Source organism: Nelumbo nucifera, chromosome 6 (assembly GCF_055504915.1).
Source record: "Nelumbo nucifera cultivar China Antique chromosome 6, China Antique-T2T, whole genome shotgun sequence".
In the NCBI taxonomy this organism is placed as follows: domain Eukaryota; kingdom Viridiplantae; phylum Streptophyta; class Magnoliopsida; order Proteales; family Nelumbonaceae; genus Nelumbo; species Nelumbo nucifera.
The window spans coordinates 56339742-56362090 of NC_142654.1; the positions used below are offsets into that span (position 1 = coordinate 56339742).

Here is a 22349-nt window from a genome sequence, read left to right on the forward strand (position 1 = left end):
GATCCCTAGAGTTAGCCCATAATATCACCAATGTTTTCGAACTGCCGTTGATCTAGACGGTCGGACTGTTTGGACCGAAAATTATATAAGCAATTGGTTTCGTTTTATCCCAAACCTTGTTTCTGGCAAAAAATCATTGAATTGGTCAACAATTCATTGACTTTGGTGGTTAAACCATTGATCTATTCAATGGTTTTTTGCTATTTTTTATTTTAATTATTTTTTTTGTCAAAACGGGCCGTCTGTTCAAACTAGATGGTCGAACTGTCAACCCAAAAACCAATGGTTAGAATGGTTCCAGTTCCGGGTCAGTTTTAAAAACATTGCCATGGGTCTTTGACCTTTTACTCTTTTACAGACATCATGCTCGTCCAAAGTACTCAACCAACGACTAAGATTTCATTAATGGCATTCAGACGTCATCTGCTTTTAATATGATGGATAAATTGCTAAAACCTCCCCTAAAGTTTCTGACCATTGCTAAAAACTCGTTTGAAGTTTGGTAAATGCAATCACCTTCCTTGAACTTTCTAACACAGTTGCAAGTATAGGCCCTGATGATGCGCGATTTGATTGCTCCCTACTGGAGGACAGTTCAGATGTCGGGGTAGAGATGTCACCTAGTTGAGTTGCAAGAAGACAATACTAGAGTGTTTTGGGGTGCTTTACCCGGTGTGGAGACTCTGATGCTTAAGTTAGCGATGGAGATTTCAGAGAGTTGATAGCTTTGAAAGTAAGAGGATGCCAAAGCTAAATTGTGTGTACCTTGCGAGGTTAGAGGCGAAGCCTTTATATAGGCAAGTTGTTGTGGGCCTCACGATGCGTGTCCGAAATCATTGGCCCATCTAACCCGGAGTTAGCTTTTCTCCCGAAGATGAACTCCGAGTAAGCTAATAAGGCTTATCCAGATCTGTTCGAATCGGGCAGGGTGAAGATAAGATCCGTTGACGTACGCCATGATCCTGAGGAGATCGGAGATAGCTGGCTTGCTTCTAGAAGGAGGCTACGTGGCACCTTGGTTGGTCAATGCATGTATTGGGCTACTTGGGCCTTGGTTTAGCTAAGTGAATTGAGGTGCCCGAGGTGACTAGGATCGCTGGGGTGTCCGAGGTTGTTGAAGTGTCACCACATCATTCCGTCGCTCCACATGTCATCATGTCATTGGACAGGCCAAATTATCCCTAATCAATTGCCCCCCTGTTATGGACACACCGCCCGGCACGCACTGTGGTGCAGTCATAGGCAGCAGCACGCACAGCGGGCCGCACAGCAGCACGCACCGCCCGACAGCGCTGCACACACCGCCTGGCAGTGCACAGCACGCATTGCCCGGCAGCGCACAACAAGCACCGCCCAGCAGCGCACAGCACGACAATAGCACTAGGCAGCAGCACTACACAACAGCACGCACCGCACCGCAGTAGCACGCACCACACGACAACAACACACACCTCACGACAGCAGCACTGCGAGACGCGCGCACCGCCCGGCAGCAGCAGTAGGGCAGGGCCCACACGACAGCTCATCAGGGTGGGTCCACACTTATCTTACCACATCAGCTCTGCTCACCAACTCGCCGCCAGCTTCACCATTTCTTATCCTTTATCCCTTATCCCTTATCCCTTATCCTTATCTTATCTTACCTTCTTAAGTAAGAGTTGTGTTACCATTAGGAGTAGGTAATATGGAGTTTGAGTTTGAGTTGGATTACCCTAGCCTAGCCGAATCCAACAAGGAATTTCCTTTTGTAATCTCCTATTTAAGGAGCTACGAGTTGAAGTAAAGACATTCAATTTTCCAGTCAAGAGAAGAGTGAGGAGAGTTCGGGTGGTCTCTTGGACAAATCACCCATTTGGAGAGTTCGGGTGGTCTCTTGGACAAATCACCCATTCGGAGAGTTCGGGTGGTCTCTTGGACAAATCACCCATTCGGTTTTCCACAATAGTTTCTGCACGCAAGGGAAAGTAGGGCTTTCTCCCCGTGGACCGACCCGTGACGAGATCCTACACGCGGGCCCATAACATTCTGGTATTAGAGCCAAATGTCATGGGCGATATGGAGCAGCTATCATCCAAGGTCCACGAACTAGAACATAGTCTAGCCGAAACCAGCATGGAGGTTCGTGAAGTCAAGGAAGACGTCCGGGAGCTGCGACACCTGTTGGAAGCATTCCTCTCCAACAAAGAAAGGAGTTCTAAGGGAATTGCCAACACAAACAGTCGCCGTCCAGACTGGCAGAGGCATCCAGCGAACAGCAGATCGCTGCCTCGACAGCCGTAGTTATTCCCAAGTATAGCCGTTTGGAGTTTCCCTCATACAACGGCAGTGGTGACCCACTGGGATGGCTGTACCGCTGTGAGCAATTCTTCCGTAATCAGCGCACGGAGGAGAAGGACAAGGTCAGCCTGGCCGCGTTCCACTTGATCGAAGAAGTGCAACTCTGGTTCTACCGAGTGGAGCAGGAGGAACCAGGTCTTAGTTGGGATCAGTTCAAGTCGTACTGCCACCTTCGGTTTGGACCCCCATTAACAAGCAACCCCTTGGGGGAACTCATTAACCTAAAGCAGACTGGGACCATAGCAGAGTATCAACGGCAGATTCAGACCCTTCTCGCCAGGGCCTCTTCAATACGCTCAGACCAGCAGGTGGATATGTTCACAGCTGGTCTAGCCGAACCCCTGAGAGTTAATGTAGAGATGTAGAGCCCGCCTAACCTGGTCACGAAAATGAATTTAGCCCGAGCCTTTGAGCGCAAACTGTAGATTAGCCGAGGGCCATCCAGCATGGGATGCCCAGCAGTGGCTTGGACAAACCCGAAGCCTACTAGAGGAGGGCTTTCGTTGGCAGCCAACAGGGAACCACTCGGAATGGCTCCATATCCAGCAGCCAGCCCAGAACGGAAGCCAGAGACGAGCACCAATTCCAGATCAGCATCAACCAGTGTGAGGAGCAGCATTGGTACACCCCCTATTAAGCACTTGTCCAGGGCTATGATGGTAGAATGCAGGGCGAGGGGGCAATGTTTTAATTGCGATGAACTCTACTCAGTAGGGCACAAGTGCAAGAAACTTTTCTGCCTCTTGGTGAAACAAGAGAAAGATGAGGATGAAACCCCTCCATGGGAACCCGATCCAGGAGGGCAAAGCCATTCCACCTATTCGGGATTCCTTTGACGGTGTTTTCAACACCCAATTCGAGCTTGAGGACAAGCTCGTAGTCTAGGAGGGGTTTGATGTTATGGACACACTGCTCGGCAGTGCACTATGGCGCAGTCATAGGCAATAGCACGCACAGTGGGCCGCACAGCAACACGCACCGCTCGGCAGCGCCGCATAGCAGCCCGGCAGCACGCACTGCCTAGCAGCATGCCGCACGCACCGCCCGGCAGCGCGCAACATGCACCGCCCGGCAGTGTGCAACACGCACCGCCTGACAGCGCGCAACACGCACCGCACGACAGCAGCACTAGGCAGCAGCACGCACTGCACGACAGCAACACTAGACAGTAGCACGCACCGCACGACAACAGCACGCACCTCACGGCAATAGCACTGCGAGACGCGCGCACCACCCAACAACAGTAGTAGGGCAGGGCCCACACGATAGCTTATCTGGGTGGGTCCACACTTATCTTACCACATCAGCTCTGCTCACCAACTCGCCGCCAGCTTCACCATTCCTTATCCCTTATCCCTTATCTTTATCTTATCTTACCTTCTTAAGTAAGAGTTGTGTTACCATTAGGAGTAGTTAATTAGGAGTTTGAGTTTGAGTTGGATTACCCTAGCCTAGCCGAATCCAACAAGGAATTTCCTTCTATAATCTCCTATTTAAGGAGCTATGAGTTAAAGTAAAGACATTTAGTTTTCCAGTCAAGAGAAGAGTGAGGAGAGTTCAGGTGGTCTCTTGGACAAGGGAAAGCAGGTTCTGCACGCAAGGGAAAGTAGGGCTTTCTCCCCGTGGACCAGATCCTATGCGCGGGCCCATAACACCCCCACTCCCGAGCCTGACGTAGTCAACTCGGGGCGGGAGTCTCATCAAGTTGAATGGATTTGGCTCGGTCTTCGATTCAGTCGTGGTCTAACCAATAGTTCAGACCTGATTGACTCCATTGGCTCAACCTTAGGGGGTGAGGTCACGTCTCGAGCACACACGGACATCATGTGAACACTAAGCTCCGCGGATGTCAAAAATGCGCTCAAATGATTTCTACCTCGGAATACGAACAATCGCACCCTCGGGAGCCGTCAGATCTATTCGATCTGGATTGTCCATGATCAGTTAAGGCGGCTAAAAATAGGGCCCTTGGGGACCCATTTCATTCGTGCCCTTGAGCTCTGGTGTGTTTTGAGGTCGTAGAGCACGTTGTAGTCGGTGTCTTCAGTCAGGTCGGCGAGGTTGGTTGTTTCTTTTCTTAGGTGAGTTGTCCTCCTTTTCTTTTCTTTCCTTGTTCTTTTCATTATGTCAAGTGGTGCGTCCGGTGAGGAGACAGTACAGTTCGGTCAGGCCAAGTAGGGGTCCCCGATCTAAGACCGACAAGGTTCCCATAAAGGGGCTTCGTCTTCCCGTCGGCCATGGACCACTTTGGTCCTACTAAGTTGTTTATCGAGGAGATTCATAGTCTTGCGGCTAGGTATAGGTTCCCCGACCACTACAATTACTCCCTTCCTACTATGGCTTTTCCTTGGGAGCACGACAAGAACGAGGTGGCCGTCTTTGAGGAGGCTCTGAAGTCAGGTCTCTAGTTTCCCCTCAACCCCTTCATTCCTGAGGTCTTGAAGTATTACAATGTCAGCCTTGATTAATTGCACCCGAACTCCATCCATACTCTGGTCGGTACAATTTTCCTTTCTTTCACACCAGCCTTCCTCTAGACATCAAAACCTTTTACGGCCTCTGCCAAGTAACCATGCTAGCACCCTAGGCAAGGTTAGTTACTACCTATCTTTTCGGCCCGAGTACAAGCTTCTGCAAGGCTTTCCTTCCAAAGTCTCGACCTAGAAGAGTAAATATTTTTTCCTCATGTTGTCTGGTGGGTGGCCCTTCCCAACACACTGGAGAGAGGGAGTGAAAGACGTCGGGGAGGAATTGAACGAGTAAGTGCAGGCAAGAAAGCGGAATTTGGTAAACCGCTAGCTGATTCTTAACGACTTCTTAGCCAAGGAGAAGATAATCTAGCTGAGCTGAGTTCTCCGGGTAGGTCATCGTCTTAGGTTCGGGTGTTTGTTTTCTTTACTTCGTGTTAATTTGACTAACTCTTGGGCTTCTTGTGCAAGAGACATGTCGAGCGTTCCAACTTCTAGGTTCCTTCAAAGCATGGGGAAGAGGAAGAAGAGAAAGGTATCCCACAAGGATGCACCTCTAGCATCATTTCCTGAGCCCGCTATGCCGATTGCTGCCAAGGTGGTCCAAGTGGTTGACCTGATTGGGGAAGATCAGGTGGAGAGGCCCTCGTAGGAGACTGAGGTGGCCCAAACATTCAAGGCACACCCTCTACAACCCAGGGCCCCATCACTTGAGGACATTTCTGAGGAGAGGCAGATCATTATGGACTTTAGGACCACCTTAATCAAGAGCAAGGAGGCTATTTTCCTCGAGGAGGTTTCCGACCTATCTGAGATGCGGTCTGGTGAGGGCCGAAACTGCCGAGGCGGCGGCGGGCAAGTATCAATCTCGGGTGGAGTAAGTTGTAGGCATCATCGTCCAGTTAAAAGATGAGTTGATGAACTAGAGGAACCGTAACGACAAACTGGAGTTTCACATCGAGAAGCTCAAGAAGGAGCTTTAGGAGAAGGATTCTCACCTCGTTGAACGCAAGGCCCAATTTCTCGACGAGGTTCAAGCTTCTAAGGTCTAAGCTATCAAGGAGTTCAAAGTCTCGCTAGACTACTTGCAGGAGAGGGAGGAGTTCGGCACCAATGCTTTCCACCAAGGCTTCAAACTCTACTGGATGCGATGAGGGCAGTGTATCCCGAGTTCCTCCTCATGCCCATCAAGTCCATAGCATGTACCAGTGAGATGATAGATTAGGTCGATCTGGAGTTGGATTTCGAGGATGAAGAAGGCACATTTGACGAGGAAGCTGTAGTTGGGGTCGATGAGGACGTTGCCTAAAGCTATAGTTCGAGCCTCCGAGCTTGGTCTAATAGAATTTTTTTTTTGATGACGATGTAATCTCTCAATTATATTCAATGGAATATCCTTTCTTCACACCTCGTGTTCTTTCTTCTTTACACTTGAAACTTCACAAAAATAAACTAAGTATGGGCTTAACTTGAGGTGCCTAGGTGTCGAAGCAGTTAGGCATAGTATGGGATATAACCCAAACTGCCTATGTGCTGAAGTGACTAGGCATAGTATGGGATATAACTCGAATTGCCTATGTGCCGAAGTGACTAGGCATATCGAATTGTAGGGGGCCTTTAGGCTAAAAGCGATTTGGTGTCCCCTTTGAGGTGTAATTTAGTTGACGTGCTCCATAATGCAGGACGACTCGACCAGGTCACCGAGGTGGGTGCTCTTTTATACTTGGTGAAATTTTTAAGAAGGTGGTGAAGTTGCGGATGCTGGACTTTCGAGCTCAAAGGTATTACCTCTTTAGATTATCCACGCTCCAGGCATAGGGCACCTGCCTCCCCTCTAACGTATCGAGCTCGTACTTTCCTTCACCGCTCACCCTTAGTTATCTATAAGGACCTTCCTAGTTCGGTCCTAGCTTACCCACACCGGGCTTAGGTACCATAACTTTCTGAAGTACAAGGTCGCCAAATCGGAAGTGGTGTCTATTGACTCGGGCATTGTAGTAATGAGCTACTCGCTACTTGTAGGTCGTGGTCTGGATATAGGCTAGATCCTAGACTTCTTCCATCTGGTTGAGGTTAGTCTGCAGCTCGTCGTCATTGGTCTGCTCGTCGTACCCCTTGAACTATAAGGTGGGCTCCTCGATCTCAGTAGGGATGATAGCCTCCATTCCGTATGTCAGTTTAAATGGTGTCTATTCGATCGCCATTTTGGTTGTAGTCCAGTAGGCCCAAAGAACGCTAGTCAGTTCGTCTACCAACAAACCCTTAGCTCGAGAAAGCCAAGCTTTAAGTCCAAGGAGGATTGCCCTGTTCGTTACCTCAGCCTGACCATTTTCTTGGGGATGAGCCACCGAGGTGAAATTCTGCTGGATCCCCATCTCAACACACCAATTCTAGAACTTGATGTCCTCGAACTACTTCCCGTTGTCCAATATCAGCACTTTGGAGAGTTTGAATCTGCACATTATGTTCCTCCAGAAGAAGTTTTGTACATTTCAGGCTATAATTGGCACTAGTGGTTTGGCTTCCACCCACTTTGTGAAGTAGTCAACTGCCACGACCAAGAATCTTCTCTGCCCAGTTGCAGGTGGGAAAGGACTGAGGATGTCTATTCTCCAATGAGCGAATTATCATGGGCGGGTCAAGTACTATAGGTTGGTGGCGGGCTGGTGTGGAATGTTGGCGTGCCTTTGGCAATTATCACACTTCTGGACGAGCTTGAGTGCGTCCGCCTTCATTGTGGGCCACTAGAACCATTGCCTTAGTGCTTTTTAGGCAAGCACCCTGCTTCCTTGGTGTCCTCCACAAAGACCCTTGTGGATCTTGCATAGCACTTGGCTCGCCTCTATAGTTCGCAAGCAGCATAGGTAGGGGAGCGTAAAAGACCTGCGGTATGGATATTCGTCAATGATGACGTAGCAAACTGACTGCCACTCTACCCTCCGGGTAGCATTGCAATTTGCTAGAAGGGTCCTTTGGCGTAGATAGTCTACAAGCAGATCCCTCCAGTTCGGTTCTACTACCAGAATAGGAGCGACCTCTTCTGCTACCCTCTCTATGCTTGGTCACAGTAGGTCTTTGACGTAAACCATTCTTCTTGTAACTTCTATTGTACTGGCCAACTTTGAGAGCGCATCGGCCTCTATGTTTCTGGTCCTTGGTATCTGTTGAATGTACCACGAGTGGAAGTCAAGCAGGAGCTCTCTCACCTTGGCCAAATAGGCGGGCATTGCAATCTCCTAAGCCTCATACTACCCATTCACTTGATTCACCACGAATTGAGAATCACTGCATACCACGACGTGCTTTGTACCTAAGGGTATCAATTGGACTGAATTTGGTCCAATCCGGTCCAGTCCAATGTGAGTCCATTATAAATGGATAAGGTCCAATCTAATCTAATGAATATTTTGGACCGGTCCAATTCAATGTGTGGACCATCCAATCTGTTCAAATTTGTTTTGATTTAGATTGGTTTCAACCCAAACCTGGTCCATTGACACCTATATTCTTATCTTATATCAATGGACCAGATATTGTCTTAATCCAACCCAATCCAATATAAATTTATTATAGACTGGACAGGGTTCAATCCAAAACTAGTCCATTGACACCCTTATTTGCACCGACCTCCTTTGCTAAATTCAGCCCGACTATCAGTGCCACATACTCCGCTTCGTTGTTTGATGGTTTGAATGCAAATTGGAGGGTATACTCTAGCTTCACTTTGCTAGGCCCATAAAGTATTAGTCCATCTCCACTTCCATGTTGGTTAGACGAGTCATCGACGTGGAGGATCTAGGGCTCCTCATCCCAGGTTGGGATGGGTACCACACTAGTTGATGCCTCCGACATGTTAGCTGGGTCAGCCACCCTAGGGGTCGGCGTGCTAAACGTGCACTTGGTGACAAAGTCTGCTAGGACATGCACCTTGGTTGCTGGGCGTGGCTCGAACCAGTTATCATACTCGCTCAACTCAATGGCCCACTTCATTAACCTTCCCGAGACCTCAAGCTTCTGAAGAACATGCCTCAAAGGTCGATTAGTTAGGACTATGATGGTATGGGCTTGGAAGTAGGGGCACAACTTTTAAGATGCCAATACTAAGGCAAAGGCCAGCTTCTCTATTTCGGGGTACCTAGTCTCAGCTGCATGCAAAATTTTACTTATATAGCAGGCAGGTAGTTGCACCCTGTCTACTTCTCGAATTAGTACCAAGCTAACCACCTCATCGCTCATAGAGAGGTAGAGTTTTAACTCATCTTCGGGTTGTGGTCTGGTCAATAATGGAGGTGAACTGTTGTACCTTTTGATCTCATCGAATGCGATCAGGCTCTCCTCGGTCCACTCAAAGTCCTCATTTTTCTTTATGGCTTTGAAAAATGGGAGACACCACCCAACCGACTTAGACATAAATCGGTTCAGGGCAGCTATCCGGCCTATTAATTTTTGTACTTCCTTAATTGACCTAAGTGGTCTTATATATAGGATTTCCTGGATTTTATCTAGGTTGGCTTCAATGACACATTGGTGCACTATATAGCCTAGGAATTTGCCCAATGTGACCCTGAAGACACACTTGTTCGGGTTGAGCTTCATGTTAGATTTTCTTAGAATTTCAAATAAACTCTTAAAGAGTTTGCAAATTGGGTCTTCATGACCATGTCATTAACATAGGCCTTAATTTTATTCCCAATTAATGGTGAAAAAATTTTGTTTACAAGTCACTGAAAAGTTGCTCCAACGTTTTTCAATCCAAAGAGCATTACTTTATAATAATATAAGCCCAATTTAGTTATAAGGATAGTCTTTTCTTGGTCTTCTGGGTCCATCTAGATTTGGTTATAGTCGGAGTAGGCGTCCAAGAAGGTTAGTAACTCGTGCCTCGAGGTCATGTCTATTAGATAGTCTATTCTGGGGAGTAGGAAACTATCCTTTGGGCAGGCTCTGTTGAGGTCGGTGTAGTTGATGCCCATGCGCCACTTGTCATTTGCTTTTTTCACGAGCATTGGTTTGGCTATTTAACTCGGATACTAGACCTCTACTTCGAGAAGCTTCCCGATCTCCTCCTCAACTATCCTCAACCTCTCAGGGTTGAGGTTCATCTTCCTCTGCCTGATTGGTCTGACTAAAGGGTCCACATTAAGTTTACGAGTAATGACAAAGGTGCCTATGCTGGGCATTTCTGCTACCGACCATGCAAAAGCATATAAATTATTAAGAAAGAAACTTACCAGTTGCGACCACAATGGTTTTGCAAGGCGAGCTCTGATCTGGACGATCTTCTCGGGCTTGGTGTCTGAAATCCGGGACCATGACAGAGTCCTCCATTAGGCAGGCTCACTCATTAATATTCACAGGAGGCGGCTCCAGGTTGACATCGTCTGCTAGCTTTCCCTTTCCTTTCAGCGCCTCGACGTAGCACTTGTGCGACTCTTGCTGGTCACCTCATTCTACCCCCATTCCATACCTCGTCGGGAATTTCATCGAGAGGTAGTAGGTTGATACCACTGCCCGAAGTGCATGCAGGATGGACCAACTTAGGATAGCATTTTAGGGGGACAGAGTTGTGACCACTAGGAAGATGTGCTCGAAACGGATTGAGTTGTCCTCCGAAACTACTATGACTAGCACTTTGATTTGACCTTGGGGCCTCACCACATCTCCACTGAAGCCAACAAGTGGGACATCGGTTGGCTGCAGATCCTTCCTCTCTAGTTGCATCTTTTCGAAGGTGTCCAAAATGAAGATGTCGGCCAAGCTTCCGGAGTCGACCAGAATCCGCTTTACCAAGAAGTTGTTGATTATCTTCTTGACAATGAGGGCGTCGTCATGCCGATACTAGATCTCGTGAGCGTCATCATCAGTGAAGTAAATAACTTACTCTACATGAGGGCTCTTCGGCGAGATCTCGCCTTCGTGCTCAAACTCCCGAACTGAGTTTCTTCCTACTGCATTGGTACATCCTACCACTATTGAACCGCTAATGATCATCAGTGATCACTTTGCGAATTGGCCACTTTGGTGGTGGTGGGTCCCTTGCCTAGTCGACAGGTCGGCTCCGATCGTTGTGCTTGATGAAGTGCTTCAGGTAGCCACGATGGATCACCTCCTCGATCTCATGCTTTAGGTTTCTGTAGTTCTTAGTGTCGTGGCCTTTATCACGGTGGAAGTGACAGTACTTACTCGGGTTCCTGTTGGTGGGGTCGCCTCTCATCCTGGGTGGCCATCTCACATACTCGGTCGCCTTTATTTGCATCAAAATTTCACCTCTCTTTGCAGTGAAGGCTGTGTAACTCCAGTTCTGGATTGGAGGAGTTCTTGAATGTCGGCCTGATCTGGAACTCCGGTGGGGGGGGGTCTACTCCTTCTTGGTGACCTACATCGCCTATTGTGGGGTGACCGACTTCTCTTCAGCGACTTACTCTTGCACCGTTGCTTGTTTCTTCCTACTTCTTCTTTAGTTCGCTTCCTCTTCCCAGTTAGCTCTAACCAAGATCTTAGCGCCCCATCTGCCTTGGTGAACTTGTCAACCTGGTGGAGGAACTCCTCCATAGAAGATAAAGGGTTCAACTCAACTTCCAAGCACAAGTTAGGGTGGCGGACGCCATTGACCGCTGCAATGAAATGGACTATTGGGTCGAGGTTTGGAATCTAGAGGCGCTCCAAGTTGAACCTCTTGATGTAGTCATGGAGAATCTTGTCTGGTCACTGGACCACATTTACTAGGCAGGTCAATGATTTTGGGCACCTCTTGCTAGTGGCGAAGTGCGTCGTAAAAAGATCTATGATTGGTTCCAGCTTTTTATTGAGCCCGCGGATAGTCCTGGGCACCACATCCGAGTTGTACCCCGGAAAGTCATTGGGAAGGCCATGTAGAGGCTCGCATCATTTGCCCTGTGAAGCTGCATCAGGTCCTAGAAGCTATCTATGTGGTCGATCAGGTCTGTGGTGCCATCGTAAGACTCTTGGCTTATTGCAATGAAGTCCTTAGGCCATGGGGCCATAAGGATCTCAGGTGCAAGTGGGGAGGTGCGGGTCACCTGCTATACTGCTGGCTGGGCGGCAACCTGGTTCACCTCTCCTTTCCTACCTGCCTCCTCGTTGTTGGTGGGAGCGAGGTGGCTTCTCCCAGTGTTGCGGTGTGTGCATCAACGACGCCTTCTCCTCAACACCTCAGTTGATCTATTGGCTTCAATTCTTGTGGGAGTCGTGGCTCTGTTGTGTTCTTCAACTAGGACCCGGTTTCGGTCGTTAGTGCGACGAGGAGGGTCCGAAACCTAGTCCTGGTTTCTGTTGTCGGGCTATTGATTGCAGGGTTGCTGGTTCTACAACTGTTGCTGTTGGGGTTGTTGCTGCTGTGGCTGCTATTGCATTCCTACCAAGGCGACAAATCTTTCCTCCCACATCCTCATTTGGAGGTTCATGCCACGGACATACTGTACCAATTCGTTGAACTGGCGCACATTGATCCCAGCAGGAACCACTGATGGCTCAACTGGAGGGAGAGGCATGTTCAGTTGGTGCAGGGGAAAGGCTGGGTTTGGCATTGCTGGGACGCCTGGTAGGGTCAAGGGCATTGTGAATTGCCCAATGGTCACAGAGAGGACTTTTGGATGTGCTCCAAGCTAGTCTTGCCCCCTTGTGACTTGGTTGTTGTTGTTGTTGGCGGGTTGGTTGTTGGTTGAGGAAGCCATTGGGATGTGTAGAAGTAGAGAAATAGAATGAGACTATGGCTTTTTGTTGCATGTTCCCACAAACAACGCCAGTTGATGATGCACGATCTAATTGCTCCCTATTGGAGGATAGCTCAGACGTTGGGGTAGAGATGTCGTATGGTCAAAATACAAGAAGACAGTATTAGAGTGTTCCAGGGTGCTTTACCTAGTGTGGGCACTTTGATGCTTAAGTTAGCGACGGAGATTTGAGAGAGATGATAGCTTTGAAAGTAAGAGGATGCGAGAGCTAAATCGCATGTACCTTGTGAGGCTAACGGCAAAGCCTTTATATAGGCAAGGTGTCGTGGGCCTCAAGATGCATGTCCGAGATCACCGCCCCGTCTAACTCAAAGTTAACTTCACACCCGAAGATGGACTCCAAGTAAGCTGATAAGGCTTATCCATGTCCGTCCGAATCGGGCGGGGTGAAGATAAGATCTGTTGACGTATGCCATGATCACGAGGAGATTGGAGACAACTGACTTGTTTCTAGAAGTCGGTGCATGTATTGAGCTGCTTGGACCTTGGTTTAGCTAAGTGACCCGAGGGGCCCAAGGTGACTAGGATTGTTGAGGTGTTTGAGGTTGCTAAAGTGTCACCACATCATTTCGTTGTTCCATGTGTCATCACATCATTGGACGGGTCAAATTGTCCCTCACTGGGCCCCTTCTGTTTGAATGTTCTAAGAAGAGACATGAAAATGTCCAAAATACCCATACAGTTACTTTTGACCAAAATGTTTATTTTCCAAATTTTTTCTTCGTATCAATTGCTACTCTAAACCCTTCCAATCTCTTTTCTGCAATTGATTTATTTCCAAATTATTCATATCAATCTCTCAAAGGTAAAACTACAACTTTAAACTTTCTTTTTTTGTTATTCATAAAGTTTACATTGTTTTTTTTTTTTTTCTGTAAAAATCAGCTTAAATTGTTACTGCATAGGTATTTAGAGCAATTTTGTGTATTAAAAAATTCCAAGTGAGAGAGAAATCTAGTTGCAACTATATCAGAAAATTTAAGAAAAAATATTACAATTACCAAACTTTCGAAAAAGTTTCAGGTCTGAAACTTCAGGGAGGTTTTAGCAATTTAAGCTAAGTAATATGATTTAAACTAAAATTTCAACCACCTCTACATCAATCTTTTTTGGGTAAGCTTCACCCACAACTATTCTTTTGTCATAAAGTGGGGAACATATCAATTTACTTGCTGATTTAATTCCGTGTCTCCGTGGAAGGACGCTGAAATCGAACTAAATGTAACTTCATGAAGCTTCCTGATTTACTTCCCATGAATCTTTTATCTACATCTTTTTTTGGGTAAAGCCAACTTTCTTTTTTTTTGCTGACCATCCAGATGTCATGTACGTAATTGGCAGTGATCGAGCACCACCAAGACTGAGAGTGGCCATGCCACCACGTTCAGTTCACCATCATCACTCAAGGTGACCCACCAGCAACACTGTTCATCTGGACAAACGACTGTGTAGCGCTATTTCATCTGAAGACCGAAGAGAATTCACTTAGGTTAGTGCTGGCCGGTCAGAATGATCATGATTATGATGATTTATTTTCTAGACAGTATCTGTTTGATGGGGACCCACTTCACTTGCCCTAACCATTTGTCAATAGCATGCGGTACAAGTTAGGGCATCCAATGATGATAAATTGACAACTAATTTATAAGCAACAGCGTTATTTCTTTTACTATATATTTTTGTTTCTTTCTTCCCGTCCCAAACCAATTTTCCTGTATTAATTTAAAATCTGTATAACGTAGTCCCCTAGAAACTTGTGCCCTCTGCATAAAATTAAGCTATTCAAATACAGAATCGTACCTTTGTACGCGCTAGCATCTTTATGTAGTTATAAAATGACCTAAAACTGAGTAATTTATACTGAGGGTGGCAATTGGGTGGGGGTTATGCTTCAATCCAACAACCAATCTGACTCACTAAAATGACCCAGTTAAGAAAATTTAAATGGGTTGGATTCAACTCAAAACTGCTATAACCCAATCCAACCCGTCAAATCCATTAATCCTACATATATAAATTACAAAAAATATAATAAAAAATGTAAAAAAAATATAAAAACAAGAATTATAAGAAAGTATAACAAAAGTTAGAAATAAATATAGAAAATGAAAAAAATAACAAAAATTATAGAAAAATATAATAAAGATTATAAATAAACATAGAGAATAAAAATAACAAAATTACACCATAGGTACATAAGAGTTTTTATGTTCAAATTGGGCTTTGGGCTTTATATATGGGTCTAGTTGGAAATCGGGCCTAGACATTTTTTGTTAATGAAGAGGCAAAGCTCAATACAAACTCAACAAAACACAGCCCATGAATAGGTCTATTCAACACCAATTGATGAATACTCTTGTGTAAAGGTGTAAATTGGGTCGTATCGGGCTCGATCCACTACTGTAGCACACGAGCCATGCTACGGCCCAACCCATACCTCTAAGCCCTGTTGGGCTTTGATTTCTAGGCACGTGGGCTGGCATGGCACGACACAACCCATATATATTTATATTTATATTATTATATACAACAATTATATATATGTATATGAAATAATAATTATATATAGCATAGCTATATAATAATATAATATATATAATATATTAATATAAATTTTTATGTTCAATTTGATTATACTATTTTATTCCAGTTGTATTGTAATTCTTTTAATTTCATGTTATTATTTCATATATAAACAATTATATACATCAAAATTCATATAAAATAAAATTTGAAGAATTTTCCAAATTTTGTCTATTTTGTTAATTTATTGAAAAATTTTCACTATTTTTTCAATTCTTTTAAAAAAGTATGCCTCTTATGGCTTTTAACCCAAAGCCCAGCCTAGGCCCACCTGGGCTCATGCCGTGGGTTGTGTTAGGCCTGACCTTTGAAGGATTCCAAAGGAGGAAGGCATGACCCACATAGGCCCACTAAACTGAAGGGATGGGAGATCCATCATATGGATGGCCGAACCCTACAGGAAGGTTTGGCGAAATTTCAAAAATTTCTTTACTCCCATCCGGGAATCCTATTCCCAATTTAGAAAATTGCATTTTCAAGGTTCATTCTTGTAACCAAATCGGACCAAATCTGAAACCAAATTAAGGGATGAATATACCTGATACAGAATCCACGTAAGAATGCTCCTCCCAACATAGGTGTTCACGCCCAAAGAGTGTACCAAATCCTCCCTCCATTGAAGATGACACAACTTATGATGAGGCAGGATCAACAGGTAGTTGTTCACCAAGAACTAGTGACTCTTCAACAAGAATCGAATGGGACAGTGAGCACAACTTCTAAATTGTTTCTTCTGGCAAGAAACAATATCAAGATCGAATCTTGATCCAATCCAAGAACTGGAGATAAAACAGGGTAGGGCGGAAAGAGCAGGAAGAAAAAGAGCAGAAGGCAAGATCAGTATAACCATGTTGTCTTCTCTCTGTATTGAGTGAGTGTGAATTGATCCAATCACATGCATGAAACAAATTGATCCAATCAATTAAAATATCTGTAAAATCCTTAATTAATTAGATTAAATCAGCATCAGCCCAATAGAACCAATAATGTTATCATATAACATTATCTAGGTACATGGGGTGTACTGCAAAAAGCAGTTTGGCCCATGTAGCTAAATTAGGGCTGATTCAGTTTTTATCATATTAAATTTAGGTTTTACAGAGGTGGGCCGAATTAAAAACTTGAAGTGGACCATCAACCCTCTAGCCTAAATCAAATTAGGGTTAGAAAATCCATCCCCATCGAACCAACAATTTGGTCCAACCAGTTTGGACCAAATCTGGTATAAATCGGCCCAAATTTTGGTGTCTAGTTCAAGATTTCATTCAAGAATAATGATCTGAAAATAAATTGATCCAAGATAATCTAATTATCAAGAAACTAAAGTAGAGGGCTGCATTGTGATTTTTCTTGGATATACTGCAAACCTTCAAAGAATAGTTAATCGCAGATTGCAGAATCGATATCTGCAAAATCGCAAATCACAGAACTTGTTTCTATGAAAATTTCTTCTCCTCTCTTGCACGCTCCAACAATCTTTAGATGGAAATAAAATAGGAAAACCTAATTTTTCTATTATTACATCACATCGAATTCCTATACAATTTTTTCTAAAAATAAAAAAAATATATTTACAGACCAAATTGAATAGAAAAGAAATCGCAGGGTGGGCCATTCTTGGCACCATAAAGATTCAATCTCCATCACATGTGTAGCCCAAAAATTCAAGAAAAATTTACAGAGTAATTCTATAAATATCAGAGAATAATAAAGATTTATTTTGTAGATCATTTTCCCATAACCTGGGAACCAATTCCCAAAAAAACGCTAACTACGCAAATCGGGTAGAATGCTTTCTACCCATTTGCACAAATTCAGATCTGTTCTAATTTGGTTCAAGACTTGAACCTGACTCTGATACCACTGAAGGGATGAGAGATCCATCATATGGATGGTCAAACCCTACAGGAAGGTTGTGCAAAATTTCAAAAATTTCTTTACTCCCATTCGAGAATCCTATTCCCAATTTAGAAAATTGCATTTTCAAGGTTTGTTCTTGTAACCAAACGGACCAAATCTAAAACCAAATTAAGGGAGGGATATACCTAATACGGAATCCACGCAAGAATGCTCCTCCCAAAGTAGGTATTCACGCCCAAAGAGTGTACCAAATCCTCCCTCCACTGAAGATGACACAACTTAGGATGAGGTAGGATCAACAGGTAGTTCTTCACCAAGAACTAGTGATTCTTCAACAAGAATCGAATGGGATGGTGAGCACAACTTCTAAATTGTTTCTTCTAGCAAGAAACAATATCAAAATCGAATCTTGATCCAATCCAAGAACAGAAGGCAAGATCAGTCTAACCGTGATGTCTTCTCTCTGTATTGAGTGAGTGTGAATTCAAGGTTCACCTTGTTCTCTTATTTATAGCCTTAAAGAGACAATTTCCTAATCTCATTAGGAGTTTCCTGATCCAAATCTTTTATTTGGATCTGAATTCTTTAAGTGATAAGGATTATCCCTTATCTTATCTGCAGATAAAGATCAACATTCCTAATCAAATTAGAAGTTCATTTGATCCAAATCATTATTTGGATCTGGACTCTTTAAGTGGATAAGGAAAATCCCTTATCTTATCTGTTGATTCAAATCCCAGATTTGCCTCTATTAAATTAATCTAATTAACCCAATTCGAAATGGGCTTTTAGGACCATTAAGCTTTCACTCTCACTTCCACTTTAATGCTGGCTAGCTTGGCTCTCTTTGTATGGTGTGGGACCCTATCATTGATATACACATCAGCCACATGGGTTCAGCCTACAAGGCCTAGCCGAATCCACAACTGAATACAGTGAACCTCGAGTCCATCACTATGGTCTCTTAATAGGCCCAACATTTACACTAAATGGTCATTGGGTCCAACCATCTTATGAAAGCCCAAGAACTATGGACAGATGCTAGATTAGCCCATCAGGTATAATCCTTAATGGTCTTACACTTAACCTCTCAGCCCATAATGATCAAACACTACCCGACAAGAGAAGACCTCTCCCTTGGCTACAAGGTGCAGTGTTGCACTTTCTACTTACATGGATCCTGGGAATTAAAACATTTTACAAACATTTTGAAACCATAATGTATATGTATATCTCTATATAAATTTATTTATCAAAAAAAAATTTCAACGGTTGAAATCAACTGCCAATATTTTAAGTTTCTATCAGAGAGAGTGCAACCCCGACCATTCACTTTGTCTGACAAAGGTGCTGATCCTATCACTATGATCATCCACTCAGATTAATTCTTGGACTGTCCCAACATACCCAGGATTTGACCCCCTCTAAGGATCTCACTGATTGGCATATCAAAGATAGCCCAATCCGGCACCTAGTGTAGTATCATAATCGAGTCTAGGGGTTAAGTGTGACATTCTAGTTTTTCTCATCTATCTCCAAGGTCCAAGGCAATACTGGAATTTTGGTCCAGTTCAGGGTTTCAAGAAAACCCACACTTCATGTACCTTAGGTCTCACCCTGGCAGCTGAGACAAGCTACCCCAACCAACTTGGCAGCACATCAGTGTTAGCCTTGGCAGGATAAATCTCCATAAATCTATCTAACGACTGTGAAGATTCTAAACTAATATGAGTCTCATATGTGTCTAGTTTAAGGGTATTACACATAATCACACCATAATAACATGAATCAAATATGTACTAAAGGGATGAGAGGTCTCATATGGATGGCCGAACCCTACAGAAAGGTTGGGAAAATTTTCAAAAATTTCTCTCTCTCCCAATCGCATTCCCTATTTTAGAAAACTGCATTTTCAATGATCAATCTTGAAACCAAACTGAACTAGATACCCGATATGGAGTAGAGGGATATACTTGATATGGAGTAATAGTAAACCCCCAATGAAGGTGTTCACACCTAAGGAGAAAACCAAAGACTACTGCCACCGAAGATGACACGGTGCGAGGTGAAGTAGAATCAGCAGGACGATTCTTCAGCAAGAACCAAATTCTTCATCAAGAATATGATAGAGGGCTGGTGAGCACAACTTCAGAGTGCCTCTTCTAGCAAAAGGCAATATCAAGATCTGTTCTTGATCACTCCCACTGGTGGAGATCGAACTGGGTAGAGCGACAAGAGCAGAAACAAGAGTAGAAGACAGAAGTAATCGAACTGTATATTGTCTTCTCTCTTAATTTAGCAAACTACCTGATGTCTTTGAGGGTTCGCCCAACTCTCCTATTTATAGCCTTAAAGAGAGGTTCTCCTAATCTCATTAGGAGTTTCCTAATCCAATTTTTATTTAGATCTGGACTCTCTTTAAGAGATAAAGATAATCTCTTATCTTATCTGCAGATAAAGATCAACCTTTCTAATCAAATTAAGAGTTTCCTGATCCAAATCTATTATTTGGATCTGGAGTCTTTGAGTGGATAGGGATAATCCCTTATCCTATGTACTGATCCAAATCTCAGAACCGCCCGCTTTTTATTAATCTTATTAAGCCAGTTCGAATTGGGCTTTCAGGCCTATTAAGTCTATGTGCTCACTAGCCCTCTTAATTTGCTGCCCAGTTGGCTATCCTCGTATGGCGTGGGACGCAAACATTGATCTACACATCAGCCACATGGGTTCATTTCAGCCTCTGTCACAAGGCCAGACCGAATTCACTATAGGAGACAGTGAACCCTTGAGTCCATCACTATGGGCTCTTAATGGGCCCAACATTTACACTAAATGGTCATTGGCTCAAGCCACCTTATAAAAACCCAAGGACTGTGGGCAGATGCAAGATTAGCCCATCAGGTATTACCCTCAATGGTTTTACACTTAACCTCTCAGCCCATAATGATCAAACACTGCCCGACAAAAGAGGACAGCTCCTTCGGCTGCAAGGTACAATGCTACACTCTCTACTCACACGGATCCCAGGGATTAAAACCTTTTGCAAACATTTTGAAAATATAATATATATATATATATATGTATGTATATCTCTATATAAATATATTTTGCAAAACAAATTTCAACGGTTGAAATTGATTGCCAGTAGTTTTGGTTTCCATTAGAGAGAGTGCATCCCCGATCGTTGTTCACTTTGTCTGACAAAGGGGCTGATTCTATCACTATGATCACCCACTCAGATGAATTCTCGGACTGTCCCAACATACCCAGGTTTTGACCACCTCAAAGGATCTCACTGATTGGCATATCAAAGATAACCCAATCCCACACCCAGTGTAGTACCATAATCGAGCCTAGGGGTCAGGTGTAACATTCCAGTTTTGCCCATCTATCTCCAAGGTCCAGGGCAATACTGGAATTTTGGTCCGATTTAGGGTTTCAAGAAATCCCACACTGCATATACCTTAGGTCTCACCATGGCAGTTGAGACAAGCCACCCCAACCAAATTGGCGGCACATCAGTGTCAGCCTTGGCAGTATAAATCTCCCTAGATCTTTCCAACGGCTGTGAATATTCTAAACTAACACGAGTCTCATATGTGTCCAGTTTAGGGGTATTACATAGAAATACACCATAATAACATGAATCAAATATGTACTTTATTCATATACATTAAATGTCATAATGTACATCATTCTGATTGGAGCTAAGGGCATACACTGTCTAACAGCTTCCACTTGCACTTAGGTCCAATCGGGTATAAGCCAGAGTCCCATGCTTTCCACGTGTTTCTCAAACACTTTCTTTGTCAATGGCTTAGTTAATGGGTGTGATACATTTTCCGCTGATTCTACATTCTAAATCAGGACGTCCCCTCTACCAACTATCTCCCACAGTACGTAGTACTTCCTCTCAATGTGCTTTAACGTCGAGTGAGCTCGTGGCTCCTTAGCCTGAGCAATGGCTCTAGTGTTGTCACACAACAATGGAATGGTGATGTGCTGGATGGAATTACTCCTAATTCTTGAATGAACATCTTCATCCATACGGCTTCTTTGGCAGCTTCACTTGCGGCAATGTATTCAACTTCGATTGTGGAATCCGCAGCGGACCCCTGTTTGTTGTTTTTCCAGCAAAAAACAGACGATCCTATCGTGAAGATATAACCAAATGTAGCCTTTCTATCATCTAGATCTAATTGAAAATCGGCATTAGTATACCCCTAGATCTATAGTGAACTACCATCGAATACTAGACAAAACTCTTTTGTCCTTCGGAGGTATTTTAGTATGTTTTTCACAGTGGTCCAATGCTCCTGCCCTGGGTTAGATTGATATTTTCTTACCACACTCACTGCCTGAGAAATGTCAGGACGAGTGCACAGCATGGCATACATGATGCTCCCTACGGCTAGGCATAGGGAGTCTCTTTCATTCCCTTAATCTCTTCGGGAGTCTTGGGAGACATACCTCTAGAGATAGTGGGATAATCCTATTATCCTCTCCGATCTATCTCTATAGAGTCAAAAACCCAATATGTAGGAGACTTCTCCAAGATCTTTTATGGAGAATTGATGTGAAAGCCATACTTTCACCGTAGTTAACATTCCTACATCATTCCCAATGAGTAGAATGTCATCTACATACAGAACCAAGAATGTAACCTTATCCCCAATGGTTTTCCTGTAAACACAGGGCTCATCCGGATTTTGCTCAAAGTCAAATTGTTTGACGGTAGAGTCAAATCGGATGTTCCAACTCTTAGAAACTTGCTTAAGTCCATATATGGATTGGTTTAGTTTACATACCATGTGTTCCTGACCTGCAGCTATGAAACCTTGCGGTTGCTACATATAGATGTCTTTAGTAAGATCTCCATTCAGGAACGTTGTTTTGACATCCATTTGCCAAATCTCGTAATCATGGTATGCTGCTACATCTAGCAGGATCCTAATGGATTTAAGCATGGCTACAGGTGAAAAGGTTTCCTTATAATTGATTCCTTTTTTCTGAGTGTACCCTTTCGCCACAAGACGAGCCTTGTAGGTCTCAACCTTACCATCGGGGCCCTTCTTCCTCTTATAGATCCATTTGCAGCCAATTGCTTTTACCCCAAGGGGCAGAACTACTATAGTTCAAACTCCATTGGTCTCCATTGAGTTCATCTCTGCTCTTATGGCATCTAACCACTTCAAGGAATCTATGTCAAACATAGCTTCTGTATAAGTTATGGGGTCCTCCTCACTGGTCATGGCTTCCACCAAGTAACTTTCTTGGTTATAGCCATAATGAACTGGAGGCCCAGAATCCCAGGTAGATCTCCTAGGTTGGTTATTAACTAGAG

At 44.1% G+C, this 22349-nt stretch overlaps 1 protein-coding gene across 1 annotated transcript; it reads left to right on the plus strand.

Annotated features, from left to right (window-relative positions):
* Positions 1 to 2055: 2055 nt before the first annotated feature.
* LOC148791082 (uncharacterized) lies at positions 2056 to 2702 on the plus strand. The gene is made up of 2 exons (XM_088890388.1): positions 2056 to 2118; positions 2220 to 2702. Exons 1-2 carry the CDS (start codon positions 2056 to 2058, stop codon positions 2700 to 2702), a joined length of 546 nt encoding a protein of 181 aa, XP_088746514.1.
* The last annotated feature ends 19647 nt before the right edge of the window (positions 2703 to 22349 follow it).